Below are 16,000 nucleotides of genomic sequence, written 5' to 3'. Positions count from 1 at the left end.
GAGAGAGAGAGAGAGAGAGAGAGAGAGAGAGAGAGAGAGAGAAGCAGACAAATCTTACGGATGGGCTTCAAAATATGCTAATTTTTATTTGGTTAAATTTATTATTACAGGATATAAGGATAAGGGAATATGCTGTAAAACCAACAAACTTAATGCAAGTAGATTCCCCCCCCCAAAAGAAGTTAAATTTAATTTATTATGATCCATTTACATGTCAATCCAATTTAGATACTATGTTAGTATTTAAAGCAGAAACTTCATCTTCCTAAAAGATCATATGGATAATATTGATTCTTTTTTTTGATACAATGCTTTGCCTTAATGGTGCCCTTGGGCGATGGGTGACATTGCAGACGAGAACTCGCTTTTAACAGGAAGAGACACCGAGCAGGACCAGCCTCAGGAAGAGGCGGCCATCTGCCTCGACCGGCTGGGGGATGTGAGGACAGGAAAGGGACACAAACACAGAAAGATAGGACATTGGATGACTGCAAAGGAAGGCAGTTAATTGTTGCAATAATATAAACATGCATGAAGAGAAATTAAATTAGATTGCACAGTTGGGAAACATAATCAACAGTTCACAGGATGTTGTGACAACTGATTGTTCTGTATCCGGTTCCACTTCAAACTTCAGGAGCCACAAGAAAACCTGCAGTTTGAGAGCAACATGATCTTTTAGAATAATATGGAACTTCTGCTGTATTGCAGAAGAGAGAAGGAATAATCTTAAACTTTCTTTCTGGGCCGTAGACGAAAAATCATCCAGAGACCTTTCAGTAGATGTCTAAACGTCGATCTGCAAGTCTCTAAAGAAAAAAAAAGAAAAAATCAAGTTTGAAATGATTGAATGCATAAACTCAGCACACACTAATACTTGTATATTATTTGTTGTTGTAATGATATTGCAAAATGGAAGCATGTATAAAATTAAAACTATGAGACGGAGCACAGAACCCTGGAGAGATCCATGACAAACTCTTTTTAGAAAACCTCACAATCTCATAACAATTGTAAGAAGAATTAGACTGTTTTAAATGTTTTATTTGCTTTCTGGTTTCCAACAAGTTATTTGAAGTGTGATTTTGATTAAAAAACAAAAAAACACATTCTTTTGTCCGGATTTAATTGTGCCTCATACATCTTAGTGCATGAGTGGCTGATTTAAAATTATGCTCAATGTTGCCCCTTCTGTGATGGAATGAAGAGGTACAACAAAGCACTTAATAAATATTACATGCATTCAAATACAACCTGCAGCTGTGTAAATCACTAGAATTGCCTGGAGTAATTGTTAACAGCAAAACTAACATACAAATGTATGCTATGGCCCAAGTGAAAGGAAAGTATTGATTAATGTTTCATTTCTCAGATTCTCTTGTGAACTATTGTCAGCATCCCTTCTAATCAAGACAAAGTCTTGATTAGAAGACTAGGTGCGTAAAATAACAACATTATTATAGCTGACAAGAGACTGGGTACAGTGTGGAGACATTTGCCATCTCAAATCCCCGATGTAAAAGGGAAATTGGGTGAGAAGCGAAGATGTTGCGGTGGTGTCTGTTTCAGCAGAGGAGAGCGAGAGAGCGCAGGAATCTACTCATCATTGGGTCGATGGTTATGAGCAGAGAGCTGCTCCAATAATTGAGTCTGGTGGCTGAGAAGTGTGAAAAGCACCGGGGTAGCAAAAAAAAAAAAAAAAAAAAGAGCCATAACTTGATTTGACTGGAGGTGAGATTTACAACGCGTGTGATAAACAACGGCGATTCCCCCGTATCTGAGACTCTCGGCGGATGCAGGAAGCTACGGGGGACAGCAAAGGCACCTTGTAAATAATCTTTGGCACTAGCGTAGCCTGACGCTGAACATCAGTGCTGGGATCGATATTTTCTAAGCTTTGAAGAAACTGGATCTATATTTTAGCAGGTTTTGTTTGCTGATTTTAATCTAAAATATCAGAGAACAACTTCATCATGCACAGATGTGTATGCAAACATTCTCAGGAAAGAAAAAAAGAAAGAGGAAAAAACTTAATCTGTATTGGCATGAATTATGGTCTGCATATTGTTATGCAAACATTATGTATTGTTGCACCTCCGGGTAACCTTAGCTGGTAGCTGTTCATGGTTCATATAGTAAACCAAAGCCCTTTGCATGACATTTTATATGTGGACTCTTTCCTTGGTTTCTGTTATTTCAGTCACTCACTGGGGGCGCAGAGTGTTTTTATGATGGGTGGAGATGCTGTGATGGAGAAAGGCAGTTCTATGCATGCACCGCAACCAGAAGCCCCCCTGCCTCAGTGCTACACACTCCACCCACCATCGCATTCCCACCACCTCGCCTCCCCACCTCGTCTCCAGCATGAAAAAAAAAGAAATAAAAAAAGTGAAGATGTGCTGTGGCGTTGGCTGCCATTCAGCCTGACTCTCTCAGCGACCCCACAGAACGCCTTTCAGGCCCCTCCAGAGTAACAACTGCTGCATTTTATTACAGCGTGAAATGGGGAGTGAAAGACTGCTATGGATGCTCCTACTTAACCATGCAGAATGTGTCACTGTCAGGACGATAAGAGGACAAAGAGGAAATCAGAAGCCCAAGCAAAATGCTTCTGCCGCGGCTCAAAGCTCCAATAAGGGGAAGCAACCCGCTGGTCTCATATTTGTTTTAGAGGAGAGCACTTATGCCCCTTTGGGTGAAATTAGTCCAGAAATATGTTAACATCGCATAGAATAATTACATGGGTTCCTCGTGTGACTCAAACAGATGGTAGCTGGATTGGCAGTTGGAGAAATGTGCTAGAGGGAAACCGAGTGACGGCTCCCCTACCGGGAACATGTGCTGCGTCCAGTTCAGTTATGTCCTCCTCTCGAGTTACTTGGTGTATTTTCTCAAATTAATTACCAAAAGTCAATTACTAAGTTATTAGCATAACAATATGTTGCAAAATGTTTGCTGGGTTCCTTGGTGGAAATAAAAGATTCTTCTGTTTGTTATTTTTGGTATATTTTAATTTGCAGATATTAACCGTTAGCAGTAGAATCAATGTTGCACATTTTAAACCCCAAACATTCAGTTATGCTCCGTAAACTGACAACTACCAGATGTTGTTGGTTGTTCATTTTTTTCTCAATATTATGATTTTTATCTAAGATGTGCAAAATTATGAAGTGGGGAAATGATGCATGGCTTTCAAATTATTGTTTACTCTGAAAGTGAGATTTAGATTTGTTTACAGCATGCTTTTAGTCTGATACCCCAAAATAAATTCAGGTGACATTTTGGACCACCATACAAAAATTATGAAACATTGAAACAGAAGGATAGCAGCATCATATAAGACTTTTTATCCTCAGCAGGGGATAAAAAGTCCCCTGCTGAGGGGACTTTTTATCTGTCCACCACATCTGTGTGGTGTTCTACGTGTAGAACACCACACGTAGAAAGTGTGGTGTTCTACGCTTTGCTTCGTATGGGAGCGCAGCACAGAGGGTCTGGACTCTCGGCTACGAGAAACTCTTGCTTATTGGAGGCGTGGACTCGGTTAAAGTTTAATATTTTACCCAATCGTTAAAACAAGCAGGACACCAGCTCTTGAGGACTCAAGTGGGCCATCTCTGGTGTAAATAAAGAGTTAGAAGGGCTCAGTCAAAGCCCGTCCCTAAATCCGATAGAGAATCTCTGGTGAGGCTTAAAGATTTATGTTCAGACACTTTCCATCTAACCTGACTGACCATGAGTGAAGAAGGATGAGCTGAATTTCAGTACTTAGATGTGTAAACCGGGTGCAGACGTACCCCAGAAGACTCACAGCAGTAGTTGCAGTTCAAGTCGATCTTATAATGTTTTACCTCAAGGGGGCTAAATACAAATGCACTTCTCAGTTTTGAGATTTTTATTTGTAATATAAACAGTGCAACAACGTAAAAAAAAAAAAAAAAAGTTAAAAAGTGTGTAATTACTTTACCAAAACACTGAAATTCAAAATCTTTTTTTTTCTTTTCTGTTGAAGGCTAGATATTCCTGGCAGAAGAAAAAAAAAATCTGGCAAAGAAGAAGTAAAGTTTCTGGCTGTGTTTCAAGCTGTTTTACCTCCCTTGGCAGCGTCAGTAACATGGTTTAGATTGAGAACCAAACTGTGTAAATAAGAATCAGGAACTTGATTGATGATAGCACCTTTGTAATTATATCCAGCTATCCCATTTGCTTTGGCAAAACATCTGTCGTCGGCCCTCCTCTCCCCTCCTGAAATGTCAGGTTAGTGGGTGTGGCTGGCAAGGAACGCTGACAGATTGGCAGTTTCCATCACACCTGCAGGGAGCTATCTGCCTCAACACCGATACTTATCTTTTATTAAGAGTGTCATTTACGATAAAACCCACTACCTGCAGAAGTTCCTGGTAGGATTCAGTTAATTTCTTTTTTCATTTAGAGGGAAACTTCTAAAACAAACAACAACAACAAAAAAAAAGAGTTGTTATATGTGGGTGAGAAAACACTAAACTCACAGCCAGCTTTCGGATCTGTGTTGCAATATCTCTGGTACACAATGTGCTGTGCTAATTCATGCAGCTTGGCACAGAAGCTTAGACCATCTCGAGGTGACACTGACTGTAACGTCGCATGAGTAGCTGGGGAGTTTGCACCTTAAGAAAAGCCAGAGGAATACGTTCAGTCTGTGATTGAAGATTGTTCAGTGAGCAGAATGTGCTTGATCCCTGGGCTTATGTGTGTATGTTTAGTGATTTGTAGAGGGGATTTGGAGGCTTTTCATGTGCATCTATCGGTGGAATGTCCTTTAGGCTGCGGTGCAGCTCCTTGTCACCAGTCCAACTGCTTGTTGTTTAGGCTTGGGGATGCAGTTCTTGCTCGCAGCCCAGATCAAAATAATGATATAAAGTTGACAGATTATGAATAGCAGATGATTTTCATCTTCATAGGCTGACGCCTGCCTCGGACTGCTCGGCAGAGCTCAAGTGTCATCTCAAATCCCTGAGCTGCTGCAGAGTTTTCACCTGCCTGGCTCTGTCTCAAACCACATTAGCTCCTTTTCAAGCTCTCATCTTCCACCAATTATCTCTTCACTTGACACTCGTACGCCTGAAATTACAGGAGTGATATCTGCATTGCTATGAAGTCATTAGGAAAATACCTTCCCTCCCAACAGTCTCGAGCCAGCAGTAAGGAACTCGTCACCTCGTCCGCGCCCGAGCTTATTCCTGCCGGAAACGATGCTGGCGACGCAACGAGAGACTGAGTGTAATGGAGTGCTGGCAGGCTGTTGGGCGTCTTCCCCTGATTGCAGCGTGTCCTTCAGAAGCAAGGTTTATGTTTCATAATGCACCCGTCCACCACACTCCATAAAAATCAAATAAACTTTACACCAGGGATGGTAAAATAATGACAGAGCTGCCTAATGAGCGAATTAAATAGCAATAAATACAAATCTGGCCTTCTGACTGAGATGTGAGATTTCTTACATCAACCACAGTGTTTAATGCTGTCCCCGCTGTACGATAAATGCCCTCATTGAGCCAATCTGCTGCACTGTACCTTACATAACTCTGCAAGTCCTTTTCACATGTTGGACTGGATGAGAAATAAAGGAGAACGTCTTGAAAGTCCATTATTCAATCTACCTTTAGCGCTGTAGTCGATGAAAGAGGCTAAATTAAGTAGGGTTGAATGAGGGACTTTGGCAGGTTGTCGGGTGGTGCGGTTTGGGCTGCTCCCAGTGCTGTGCAGATGCTGCCTGGCAGTGGTTTCCCTGAGCTTGCTCTTCTCTTTCACACCAGCTGCAGGAGAACATAAAAAGCCTTGCTCCTCTGCATCTGAACTCTGTCTGCAGAACGATCTGGAGGTACCGCGGCTGTTTTATTGAATCTGATTCGGTGTCTGTTGTCGTGTCTAAAGCGAGAATGGTTGACTGGTATTGCAGCAGAGCTTCTTTTTTTTTTTTTTTTTAAATTGTATCATCTCATTATGCTTGGTAAATTGAGTTTGAGCTTCGTTCATCGTGAGGTTTTTCTGTAATTCCGTGCCTGTGTCGAGCGCTTGGTAAATGCGTTCCCTGTGTTGAAAGAAAAAAAAAGAAAAATCTGAATCCCATGAACTCTAAACCAAGTGTAACATGTTTTAAACTCTTTAAAGAGGAGTTCATTCCCAGTGCCAGAGTGCATCATGCACCACAAAGCCTTGCCTCATAAGTGTTTTTCACTTATCAACCGCTAACATCAATTAACTTGTTTTTTGTTTTTTTTTCTTAAGATTTTACGTGATAGACTAGGGGTGTCCGGGTTCAGTCCTTCAGAGCTATCTGCACCTTTTGGATGCATGCTTTGTCCTGCACGTCTGAATTGAAATGTTGAAACCGCTCATCAGAATGTCATTCAGCTCTGCAGCAGTCTGGTAGCGAGACATTAATTTGATTCAGGTGTGTTGGAGAAGGGGCGTATCTAAATGTTGGTGGATAGCAGCTCTCAGTTACTGAAGTTGGGCACCCTGGTGGCAGACAAACACAACGTTGTGGAAATAAAAGCCTGAAATGTGCTGTGTGCAACTATATTCAGACACAATGGGTTAGTGAGTGTTATAATAGCCTACATATCAGATGTTCTTATGTTATGACCATATACGCTGAAAAAAAATGTGATATCTGAGATGCTGATACCTTCCATGTGAGCTTTGCACTATGAACCTATCTTTTTTGTCATGTTTAATTTTCATAATATTTAGTTTATGTATTTAGATTCTTACAATGTCTTAAAGTATTTTTGCTACTACTATAAGGTGAACTTTCACCACAACTCAAGTCTGCAACTGTTTTTTTTTTTTGTTTTTTTGCAGGATTGCCCTGTATTTTCCTTCATCCCATTAACTCTGACCTCACAGTATGATGCCGCCACTACCATGTTTCAGCATGGTGATGTGCTAAGCTAGTTTTTTGCTTTACATGTTGGTCAATTTTTTATTTTTATTTTTTTACTTACAACTGAGATTAAACTAACTCTTGTCAAGTAGTTGGCATATTGAAGCAGTTGATTGTACTACTTTCTACTTAGTAGTAGAAAGGAGGCGCCTATCTGTAAAAAAAAGAAAAACGTGAAACCCTTTACTTCCTATTTCACAATTATGCACTGTCCATGTAAAATTGAAATAAAACACACTGAGGTTTGTGGTCGCAGCGTGACAATGTGCGAGGTTTAAGGGGTATGAATGCTTTTGCAAGACACTGCATGTTTTGGCTAGGTCTTGTTTAAGGTGAAAAGGAAAGATCTGTCAGGGTGACATCATACCAAGCCAAGCATGAGTAGATTTCCACAGCGGCCTTGATTCTGTCTGCAGACCCTCATTTGCTTTTGTAGTAGACAGTGAGTGTCCTTTGAAGGCATGCCTGGCATTTGTAACAAAACACGGTGTGACTGGTTGTTGTGAATGTGGCGGAGGAAGCGCCTCAGCGAGGTGTCAGTTAAGATGCTGGTCCGCGCTCCGCAGCAGCTGGTCTTTGATGTGGCTGCGTCTTTTGAAGAACTTACACCCTTCTCCTTTTTCCAGTGTCTGGAGCCCTGCAAGGGATCTTGGGACCTGAAGGAAAACCAGTGCCAAGATTTATGTGAGGTATGTTACTACTACCACGAATAACTGAGCTTATACCTCAGGATTCCAGGGTTTGAGCTTTCTGAGACCCAGTGGGGAAATTTCACCGAGGGGAAAGTCTGAAAGGGGTGTGAAGTAACTCTTTCTGCGCTGTAACGACACCCTCCTGAGAGACTGAATCAGAGCCATTTAATATGCTCACCGTTTCAGTGACTCACAAGCTGAAATCTAAACAGGACAGTCACTGTTAAGTCAAAGAGCTGCTTGTTTGCAGCCAGCCATTTAAAAACTAATCTGACATATATTTTCCCTCTCCTTCCCCCTCTTTCCTCTCTCTTTAGCCCCTTTTTCCCAAGAAGCACTACGAGTGTCTTACAAGCTGCGAGTTCTTGAAGTCCGTTGAGGGGGTGAAGCAAGGCGACTGCCCCGCGCCAGAGAAGGCCAGCGGCTTTGCTGCAGCCTGCGTAGAGAGCTGTGAGGAGGATGGAGAGTGCTCCACAGTCAAAAAGTGCTGCAGCAACGGCTGTGGTCACACCTGCCAGGTGCCCAAGAATCTCTACAAAGGTAATAGGAAAAAAAAAGTAGGTGAACTTGCATCACAATGAATGAAAGTGAGGGCAATATTTATCCTCAAAGGGGCAAAATAAGCAAATGTGATTGTTATCAAGAGCAGGAAAACTGTCTTTGAACAGCTTTCATAGCTTAGTAGCAATATAATGCAGATGTTTTTCCTGACTTTTTTTAATGAAATTAACAACAAGCCTTACCATGCAGAAGGAACATAATGGATTTTCAGAAGTTTTAGACCAATAAATGATAGTTTTAGTGATTTTATTTTATTTTAGGCAGGAATTAGCAACAATATGTAATTGAACACCAAAACAGTCTGAACAATACCTTTATCTTACTTCTGTGTACTTTTTTTGGATTTTTTTTTTCATACATTTGGCCATATGTCAAACTCTGATTAAACCTCTATGGATGACATGTCTGTTACAATAAGTGTGATGTTGAAGGACTCAAAGGCAGCGAGGCGGAGATGACGCAGGGAGCCAGAGCAGAACAAAAAAATGATCACAGAAATGAAGAACAAAGTGAACGTGGAAGAAACTGGATTTAACAGGAGGAACCAGTAAGGAGTGACTGAGAATGAGGTGTACATATACTGGGGAGGTTGATTACTGAACAAGCAACAGATGGGTGATTAGAAATGGGTTGCAGGTGTGAGAGGAGAGAGCAGAAGGCAGGCTGAGGAGAGAGAGAGAGAGAGAGAAAATGACACCGGGGGTGAGGGAGAGCATGCAAGCTGGGTAACTGGGAAAAATGAATCTAACTCTAACAAATAAATAGGCACAAGGAATATAATGAAACTAAAGTAACTAAGAAAAGACTGAAGCAAAGAAAAACAGACACACGGCTGATCTGATCACAGAATAAAAACTAACAAACTCAGAAAAAATAAACACACCCAAACCCAAAACAACTCAAACAACTCAAGACAATGCCATCGGTTACCTATAAAAAGTTCCTAGACAAGTAAAAAAAAAGCTATATGCAAGAGCCCAAGAGTCTCTCCAAAGGTAACAGAAGGAAAGAAATGAATCACAATGTATATTTCTCTTCTGCAGAAGTAAAAAATTCAGCGGTGGTTGTTTTGGCCGCGCTCTTATTGCTGGTGGTTTGATGAACTGGATGGCAAACACTGAGCAGCTGCTTTGTTACAAACACAACAGAAGGAACAAGTGTTGTATTGGTTTACAGTGCAACCACACAAAGTCATTTCACTTGCACTGACTTCATCATTCACATGGCACAAGTAGTTTTCCAACCACAGAGGGGCATATTAAGAAGGCTGTTAGCCTGCTGAGGAGCTGGAGGTTTGCAACATGTTGCCTGTGGACTCCACTTCTCATCCAATGATTGGAGTGTTTAAAGGCTGATCCACTGACAAAGAAAACATGCCAGCGTGTGGCTCTGTAGCTGCTTTTGGGAAAATAGCAGCTGCCAGTTTTGTTAGTAATGACAAATTGTGTACTTTGCGACTGCTTCAGAATGAAAAAAACCTGTGTTCTCTTACTTGAACGCATTTATTATCAGGCAGAGCCAAAGAAAGAGTAAAATGTTTTTTATTAGAAAAACAGTTGCTACCAATAAGATAAAATAATAGTCATGAAAGCATAATAGCAGTAACAGTGTTGATATTGTTTGTGTCGATATTGTCTGGTTTAATTGGTTTATTAATAGTATTTGAATGTTGAAAAATTGTCTATCGGGTTTATATTTTGAGTCAACACTATTACATATAGTGAGAGCAAATTTTACAGTGCTCTCCAGCACCTCTGACAAATTGTGTAAAAAAAAAAAAAAAGAAAAAAAATCTTAACATGTTTTTTTTTTTTTTGAGTTGCACCATTTCCCTTCTAAAGACTTGCATTGCATTCATTAAAATTGAGTACATTTATTCAACGATGTAAATAGATTCCACATTTAGAGTAATTATTTAAAACAAGATGCCACATTTTTTGGCACTTGCGTTGCTAACCTGCACAGCCTCCAACAGGAAAACATTTAACTTTAACGTGTCACAATGTTGGAGCAAACACACTGATGAATGTTTGACAAATCCTGTTTGCACAATTCTCTCTGGACCTTTCAGAGACTTGGGTTCTCTCTAAGGCTGTCTGTGGGGTGAGCTGAACATGGAAGAAAGTTGGTTTTGTGTCTGCTGAACCATTTCTGAGTGGATCTGGCCATATGTTTTAGATCATTGTTTAAAGATGACGACTCGTATTCAAGTTTATACCCGGAGTCTGCCAGGTTTTTCTTTGTAATGTCTTTATCAATAAGTATCTGTTAGTGCAGGGTCAAAATCAGGGGCAACACTCACATGGTGAGAGCTATTACTTTATTATTATCATAAAAAAAGAGAGACAAGATTATAACAGAAAAAGTCTTTTGTTTTAGTTTTTATTTCTCGAAAAACAGTTTCTGATATCTCCTTACTCCCTCTGACTTTGTCTTAAACATCTGAATAATATTGAAAAGTTGTTTGTTTCTTTTACTCAGTAACTGCATCCAAGCCTGTCGTCAACGCAACCTAATTCAGTGCGTTCACAGATCGGAAAATAATTGGATTTTTGAGTTTCCAACCAGTCAGTCATCTGTCAAACTGAGCTGGTTTGACAGATGACTGTCTAAGCACATAACCAGTTTTCTCAGTACAACTTGACATTTGTATGTCTAGACTGTCAGGCATACAAATGTATAATCCTATTCACAGGATATGTTTATCTGAAAATAGATAAACCTACTGAGCATTTTAATGGATTTCGAACAAAGGAACTTGTCTTCACAAAGATTCACAGTTTGTCTAGTTTTGCAAAGAACAAAGAAGCTCAGAAGATAACACACATTTCTACTAGTATTAACCTGCTCCTTCTGCCAATTGAAGCTCTCACCTTCATAATAAAGGTATATGTAGGTTTTGGAGTAAACCCATACATGAGTAATATGGTTTCCCAATCCGTACAATGACGGGTTTTTTTTTTTCTTTTCTACTTGAAGACTAATTCGAGGAGATTCAGAGTGATCGGCTTTACTTTGGAGTGAGTCACCAGAAGGAAATGGCAGCAACAGTGATAGATAAATATTAGCATTAAATTACAAGTGGAAAATATAGAAAGCGCTGCAGATAATTTATTGAATTAGATCAGATATCAGTTATTCATCAGAAGCACAGGGTTCCCAGGCAAGCAGACTGTGTCAGACAATTTAGCTGTGTCCTCTAACGCGTGATAGTCCAGGCACTCATCATTTAATTATTGCTTTATACTGTAGCAGATTACAGTAACAGGATCCATTAGCTAAAATAAGAGCTACTCTCCCTCCCCCTCTTCTCTCTTCTTTTTTATTAACTAAATTATATATCATAGGTAATGATGGGCTGTCAGGATTTTAATGTGATTAATTGCTGCAGTTTGCATCCCTCTCTGCTAGACATCAATGGGAAATCTCAGTGATGTAAATGCAGATAATCTTACATCTTTTTTTTTTTTTCTTTTTCAACTGCGTGCTCAGAATCATAAATCTTTTATTTCATCTCTTTACATTTCGGTTCACCCACGCATCCGTCACACCATTTCTGCTGCAAATTGGAATATAGCTCCTCGTATTGAAATCGTAGGTTAAGCTCAAAGGAGTTTTCACAGACACAGATGTACCCAGGAATCTTAGCTCCAGTAAAAATAGTTTTAATAGTGCTGCCCAAGGCGACTGGGTTTTTCTGAGTCGTTATGTGAGAGAAAACCGAAAGGCCCCCTGAACCTGGAGATTGGTAGTAGGATCTACATTATACATGCTGTCAGCAGCTTATATTGCTGGCGGCCTAAGGCCATAACAGAGTTGAGGAGATGGAACAGTGGAAGATGAGTTTAAATCTATCTTTGAACAGCTACAGTGATGGCCTGTAGAGGAGAATGCTTTCAATAACACCAAGCATGTTTTGCTGTGCTCCTTGTTTAGCACCGTGCAGCAAGAACATATGATCCGATACGTACAAAGAGGAAGCATTCTCGGTTTGTATTTGACTAGGAAAAACCTCCAGGGTTATGGTAGCACCTCAGAAGATGTGAATCATTATAGGGAGGATGAGAAGGCTCTTCTTCACTGCTTTGCACAGTAACTCTTGAACTTTTTAGTATTTAGTTATAAAAAAAAGGCCCATATGTTGTGATGTTGTGTCAGGCTTTTTATGTGATATATGAAAAGCAGTGCATGGTAATAAAGTGACTATAATTTTTTTTTTTTTTTTTTTTTTGGACGAAGAAAACTGTGATAAATCAGAAGTGACCAAGTAAACTAAGTAAGGAGAATACACCCTCATGCAATTTAACTTCAGTATAAATACACATGTCCTTCAAAGGCCTCTGGGATTTGTTATTGAATATTGGTGACCAATTAGTATGATGAAAACTAAGGAACACAGCAGGATGCTCAGGAATCAGGGTTGCCAGATCTGACACATTTCCAGCCCATTTTATTAAAATGTACATGCTTTGTGCTTTCTGTTGCACTTGGAAAGATAGCTCATCTGAACACTTTCTTAGAAACCCATCAAATGTTGTGAAAAGAAGCCTGCATTTTAACAACCCACACAGAACTATTTTTTAAATCCAAGGACTGAACTCCACCTATCTGGCATCACTGTTGGGGATAAAGATGTGGAGAAGTTTAAATGAATACAAGTCTTGGAAGAAAGCCTGTTGGATGCTGCAAAATGTTTGTAGACGGGGACAGAAGCTTATCTTCCATCAAGCATAAAGCCACAACAACAGTGCAATATTTTAGATCAGGCCTTCCAAAGAAAATGTATTCAAATTTTTGGGTATAATGCAAAAAAAAACAACAAAAAAAACAAACAAAAAAATGAAAACACACAAGTGGTGGTGTACTTTTCCAAGGCACTGTAACACCGACGGCATCAGCACACGACCCAGTCAATGAGAACTACTCGCCCTGCTGCGAGACCTTCAGCTCAAGCGACATCTGATGGATCCCAAACACCGCCGGGCCCGCAACTGACCGCCATCAGCTCTACACTTACACTGAATTACACTGAAGGAATTTTTGTCCCGGTCGTCGGTGTTAAAGGTCTAATTAGTTGCTCATGCTCTGAAGAGCGTAATTGTTTCTTCGTGTGTTTGTAGTCTTCGCCGTGATGAGCTCCGATCCTGGAAACCATTAGCAAACTGTAGCGGGGAGAAATGGAGCGTTTCCCCAACTCTGAGATCACTCTCAGATGTGGATGGTCAGGTTAGGGTCCTCTCGGCTCATGTGTACGGCACTGGACAGAAAAGAAACGTCAAGCTCTCAGAAACACTGGGCCCCCGCTGAGCTTTTGATCTGCAATAAAGCATAATCTTCTTTCACCTCTTAAAGTTTTATTTGAGGAAACAGGGCTTAGATAAAATATGCTTTTCAAGAATAGAAAGGGCAATTTTACAAACTGCTTAAGACTCCAGCATCTCTACAGTTTTGCACTTTCTCCTCTCCTTTGAAGATGTGGCAGCACATGTGATGAAATCCAGCTAGTTTTGGATGTTTTCTGATCAAAAGCAGCTCCACAACAAACACACCAAGTGTGGTTGTCAGATTTAAGATAAAATTTTGTGAGTCATGTTGACGCTGTCGCTACAACTCCATCAATCAGTCCCAGCCATATCTGACTTCATTAGGAAACATTGTGAAACAAGCAGCTTTTTGGAGGATTTTCCTGCGCTTCCATAATTAGAGCAGTCCTCATGACAGTATGTGCGTGAGGACTGAGAATTATATTCCCAAAGTGTAATCTTTGGCATGATATGGGCACAAGTGAACGGCAGAAGTTACATCATGGTTTGAAATACGCGTGTGGCCCCTGATAGATGAACACTGCATGATGTTTGGAGCAAACTTGACACAGAGGTTGTTTTTTGGAGAGAGTAACTTGAGCAAAAGTGTATCATTTGTCCCCCCCATGTCACCGGAAGAGACCGTTGGTGTGTGTGTCGTATTTTTCGTTTTTCATTTTTCATTTTGCACACGTGTGTTTCGGCTTGTGTGACTTTGTTGGGAGGATGAGCAAAGGCAGCGGGAGGGGAAGAAGAATGCTGTGGTTAGCTCGGTGTTGGTTATTGTGCAGGAAATGTGACACGTTTGTTCGCACGTACAGGGACACACGCAGACTCAGAAAGCGCCGCGGAGCTGTGAAACCGCAGCTCAATGACCCCCAGCTGTTAGTTTGTAGAGATTTGCTGTCGGTGGGACAAAACAAAATTCAGACTCTGTAACCGTGCAACCCAAAGGGGTAATTAAGAACTTTTGACATGAGGCTCTTTGGAGATGTTGTGGTCATTTTATTGTCATTGGAAAGTCCAGCTAACTGGTTGTCAAACTTGAGCTACAGTGAATTCATGCCACGTTAAAACATTTCATGGAGATTCATGGAAGTGGCACTTACTAAGGTTATTTGCATCAAAAATGAAGGGATGTTGTAGAGATGAACTGATCTTAATTTGGTGACTAATTTTTAATCTTTATGTTTGGCAAAGCTTTGATATGCAACACCAAATTTAGCTGATTTTCAATCGGTTTTAACAACTTAAGTGGTAAAAATATGTTAGAAAAACATGAACATTTTTTTTTTTTTTAGCCCGCCTGGCATGTACGGTGCTGAATTATTCATAACATAGCAAAGGCAACATCACACCATCTGAGCGAACCCTTGCTGTAAAACAGGGTTTCACTAATAATTTACCACAAAGGCAGGGGGGGATTACAGAGTTGACAGTTTAAGCTGTCTGATATCTGATATTAGCGATCAGCGACTTTAGCTGGGCTAGCATTACTAACTGTAAACATGAGTGTCTGTGTATGTTCCCTTCGAAAGTTGAACCTTCTGGTTTTTACTTGGATATTTGTCACAAAATCACAAAAAAGATTATTTCATTGATTATTAAGAAAGGCACACGTAGTTGTTTACAGCAAATTTTTAAAGTCTCATTTCCTATCAGAAACACACATTTTGGTTCAACAAAAAAAAAATAATTTAAAATCTAAATTTCTCTGAGTTACGAATAATTTTGAGGGTTAACTGCACATCCGGTTGTACTAGGAGCAGTTGCTATGGATACGATTCAAAATTAAAAACACAGCAGCCTATTGCTTGCTCCAGCCTGGCCCTCATTTGCAAAAACGCCACATTATTTGTGTCCTCACTTGGTCTCCATACTGTTCTGCTTGCCTCACCAGCTGCTGGATATGCCGCTTCTCCTCAGTAACAAATCATCTCGTCATCTTCCAGAAATCACCAAAGGTTATCCTAATCTCCGTCGGAGGCTTAGAAAGTCAACTGAATTGTAGCTTCTGAAGCAAAATCACTTTGCTTCAGAAAAAAAGTGATTTTTTTTTTTTTTTTGTCTGAAGCAAAAAATTTAGGTCACACCCGTTCCTGAATTTGTTTGAAAGATTAGTAAACCGTAGTTAATCTCAATCATAAAACTTTTTGTTTTTACAGCCCATCCCTTTATGCTCCAAATACTTACCAGGTGAAACTAATTTACATCAGGCTCTAAACCAAGACATGCTTTAGGCTTCTAACAGCTCTCTAATGGTGTACAGGTTTTAAAAATTTTTTTTGCACAGACAGGAAGATTTATGAAATTCTCTTTAAGCCTGTGCTCATCTCCCCAGTAAGAGTTGAACTCCAAAATGAGATCGTTCAGGTCGGATAGCGACTCTAGGTGCATCTCCACAGACTCCCGTGTCAAAGAATCAGATACATCAGTTTGAAACGCAAACGTTACCTTCAGATATTCTGTTCTCCAGCCAGGCACGTTTCCAAGCTCTGTGTAATGACTCAATAGCA

General features: G+C 40.2%; 1 protein-coding gene across 1 annotated transcript in view; it reads left to right on the top strand.

Moving 5' to 3' along the window:
- Window positions 1-16,000, top strand: part of anos1 (anosmin 1) — a 59,163-nt gene that overhangs the window by 25,944 nt on the left and 17,219 nt on the right. The window contains exons 3-4 of the mRNA XM_007546368.2: window positions 7,555-7,617; window positions 7,938-8,160. Of these exons, the coding sequence (XP_007546430.1) occupies window positions 7,555-7,617; window positions 7,938-8,160 (286 nt within the window). The remainder of the gene's footprint in view (window positions 1-7,554; window positions 7,618-7,937; window positions 8,161-16,000) is intronic.

Source organism: Poecilia formosa, unplaced genomic scaffold (genome assembly GCF_000485575.1).
Source record: "Poecilia formosa unplaced genomic scaffold, Poecilia_formosa-5.1.2 Scaffold16, whole genome shotgun sequence".
Classification (NCBI taxonomy): Eukaryota; Metazoa; Chordata; class Actinopteri; order Cyprinodontiformes; family Poeciliidae; genus Poecilia; species Poecilia formosa.
This window is presented reverse-complemented; position numbering and strand designations above follow the sequence as displayed.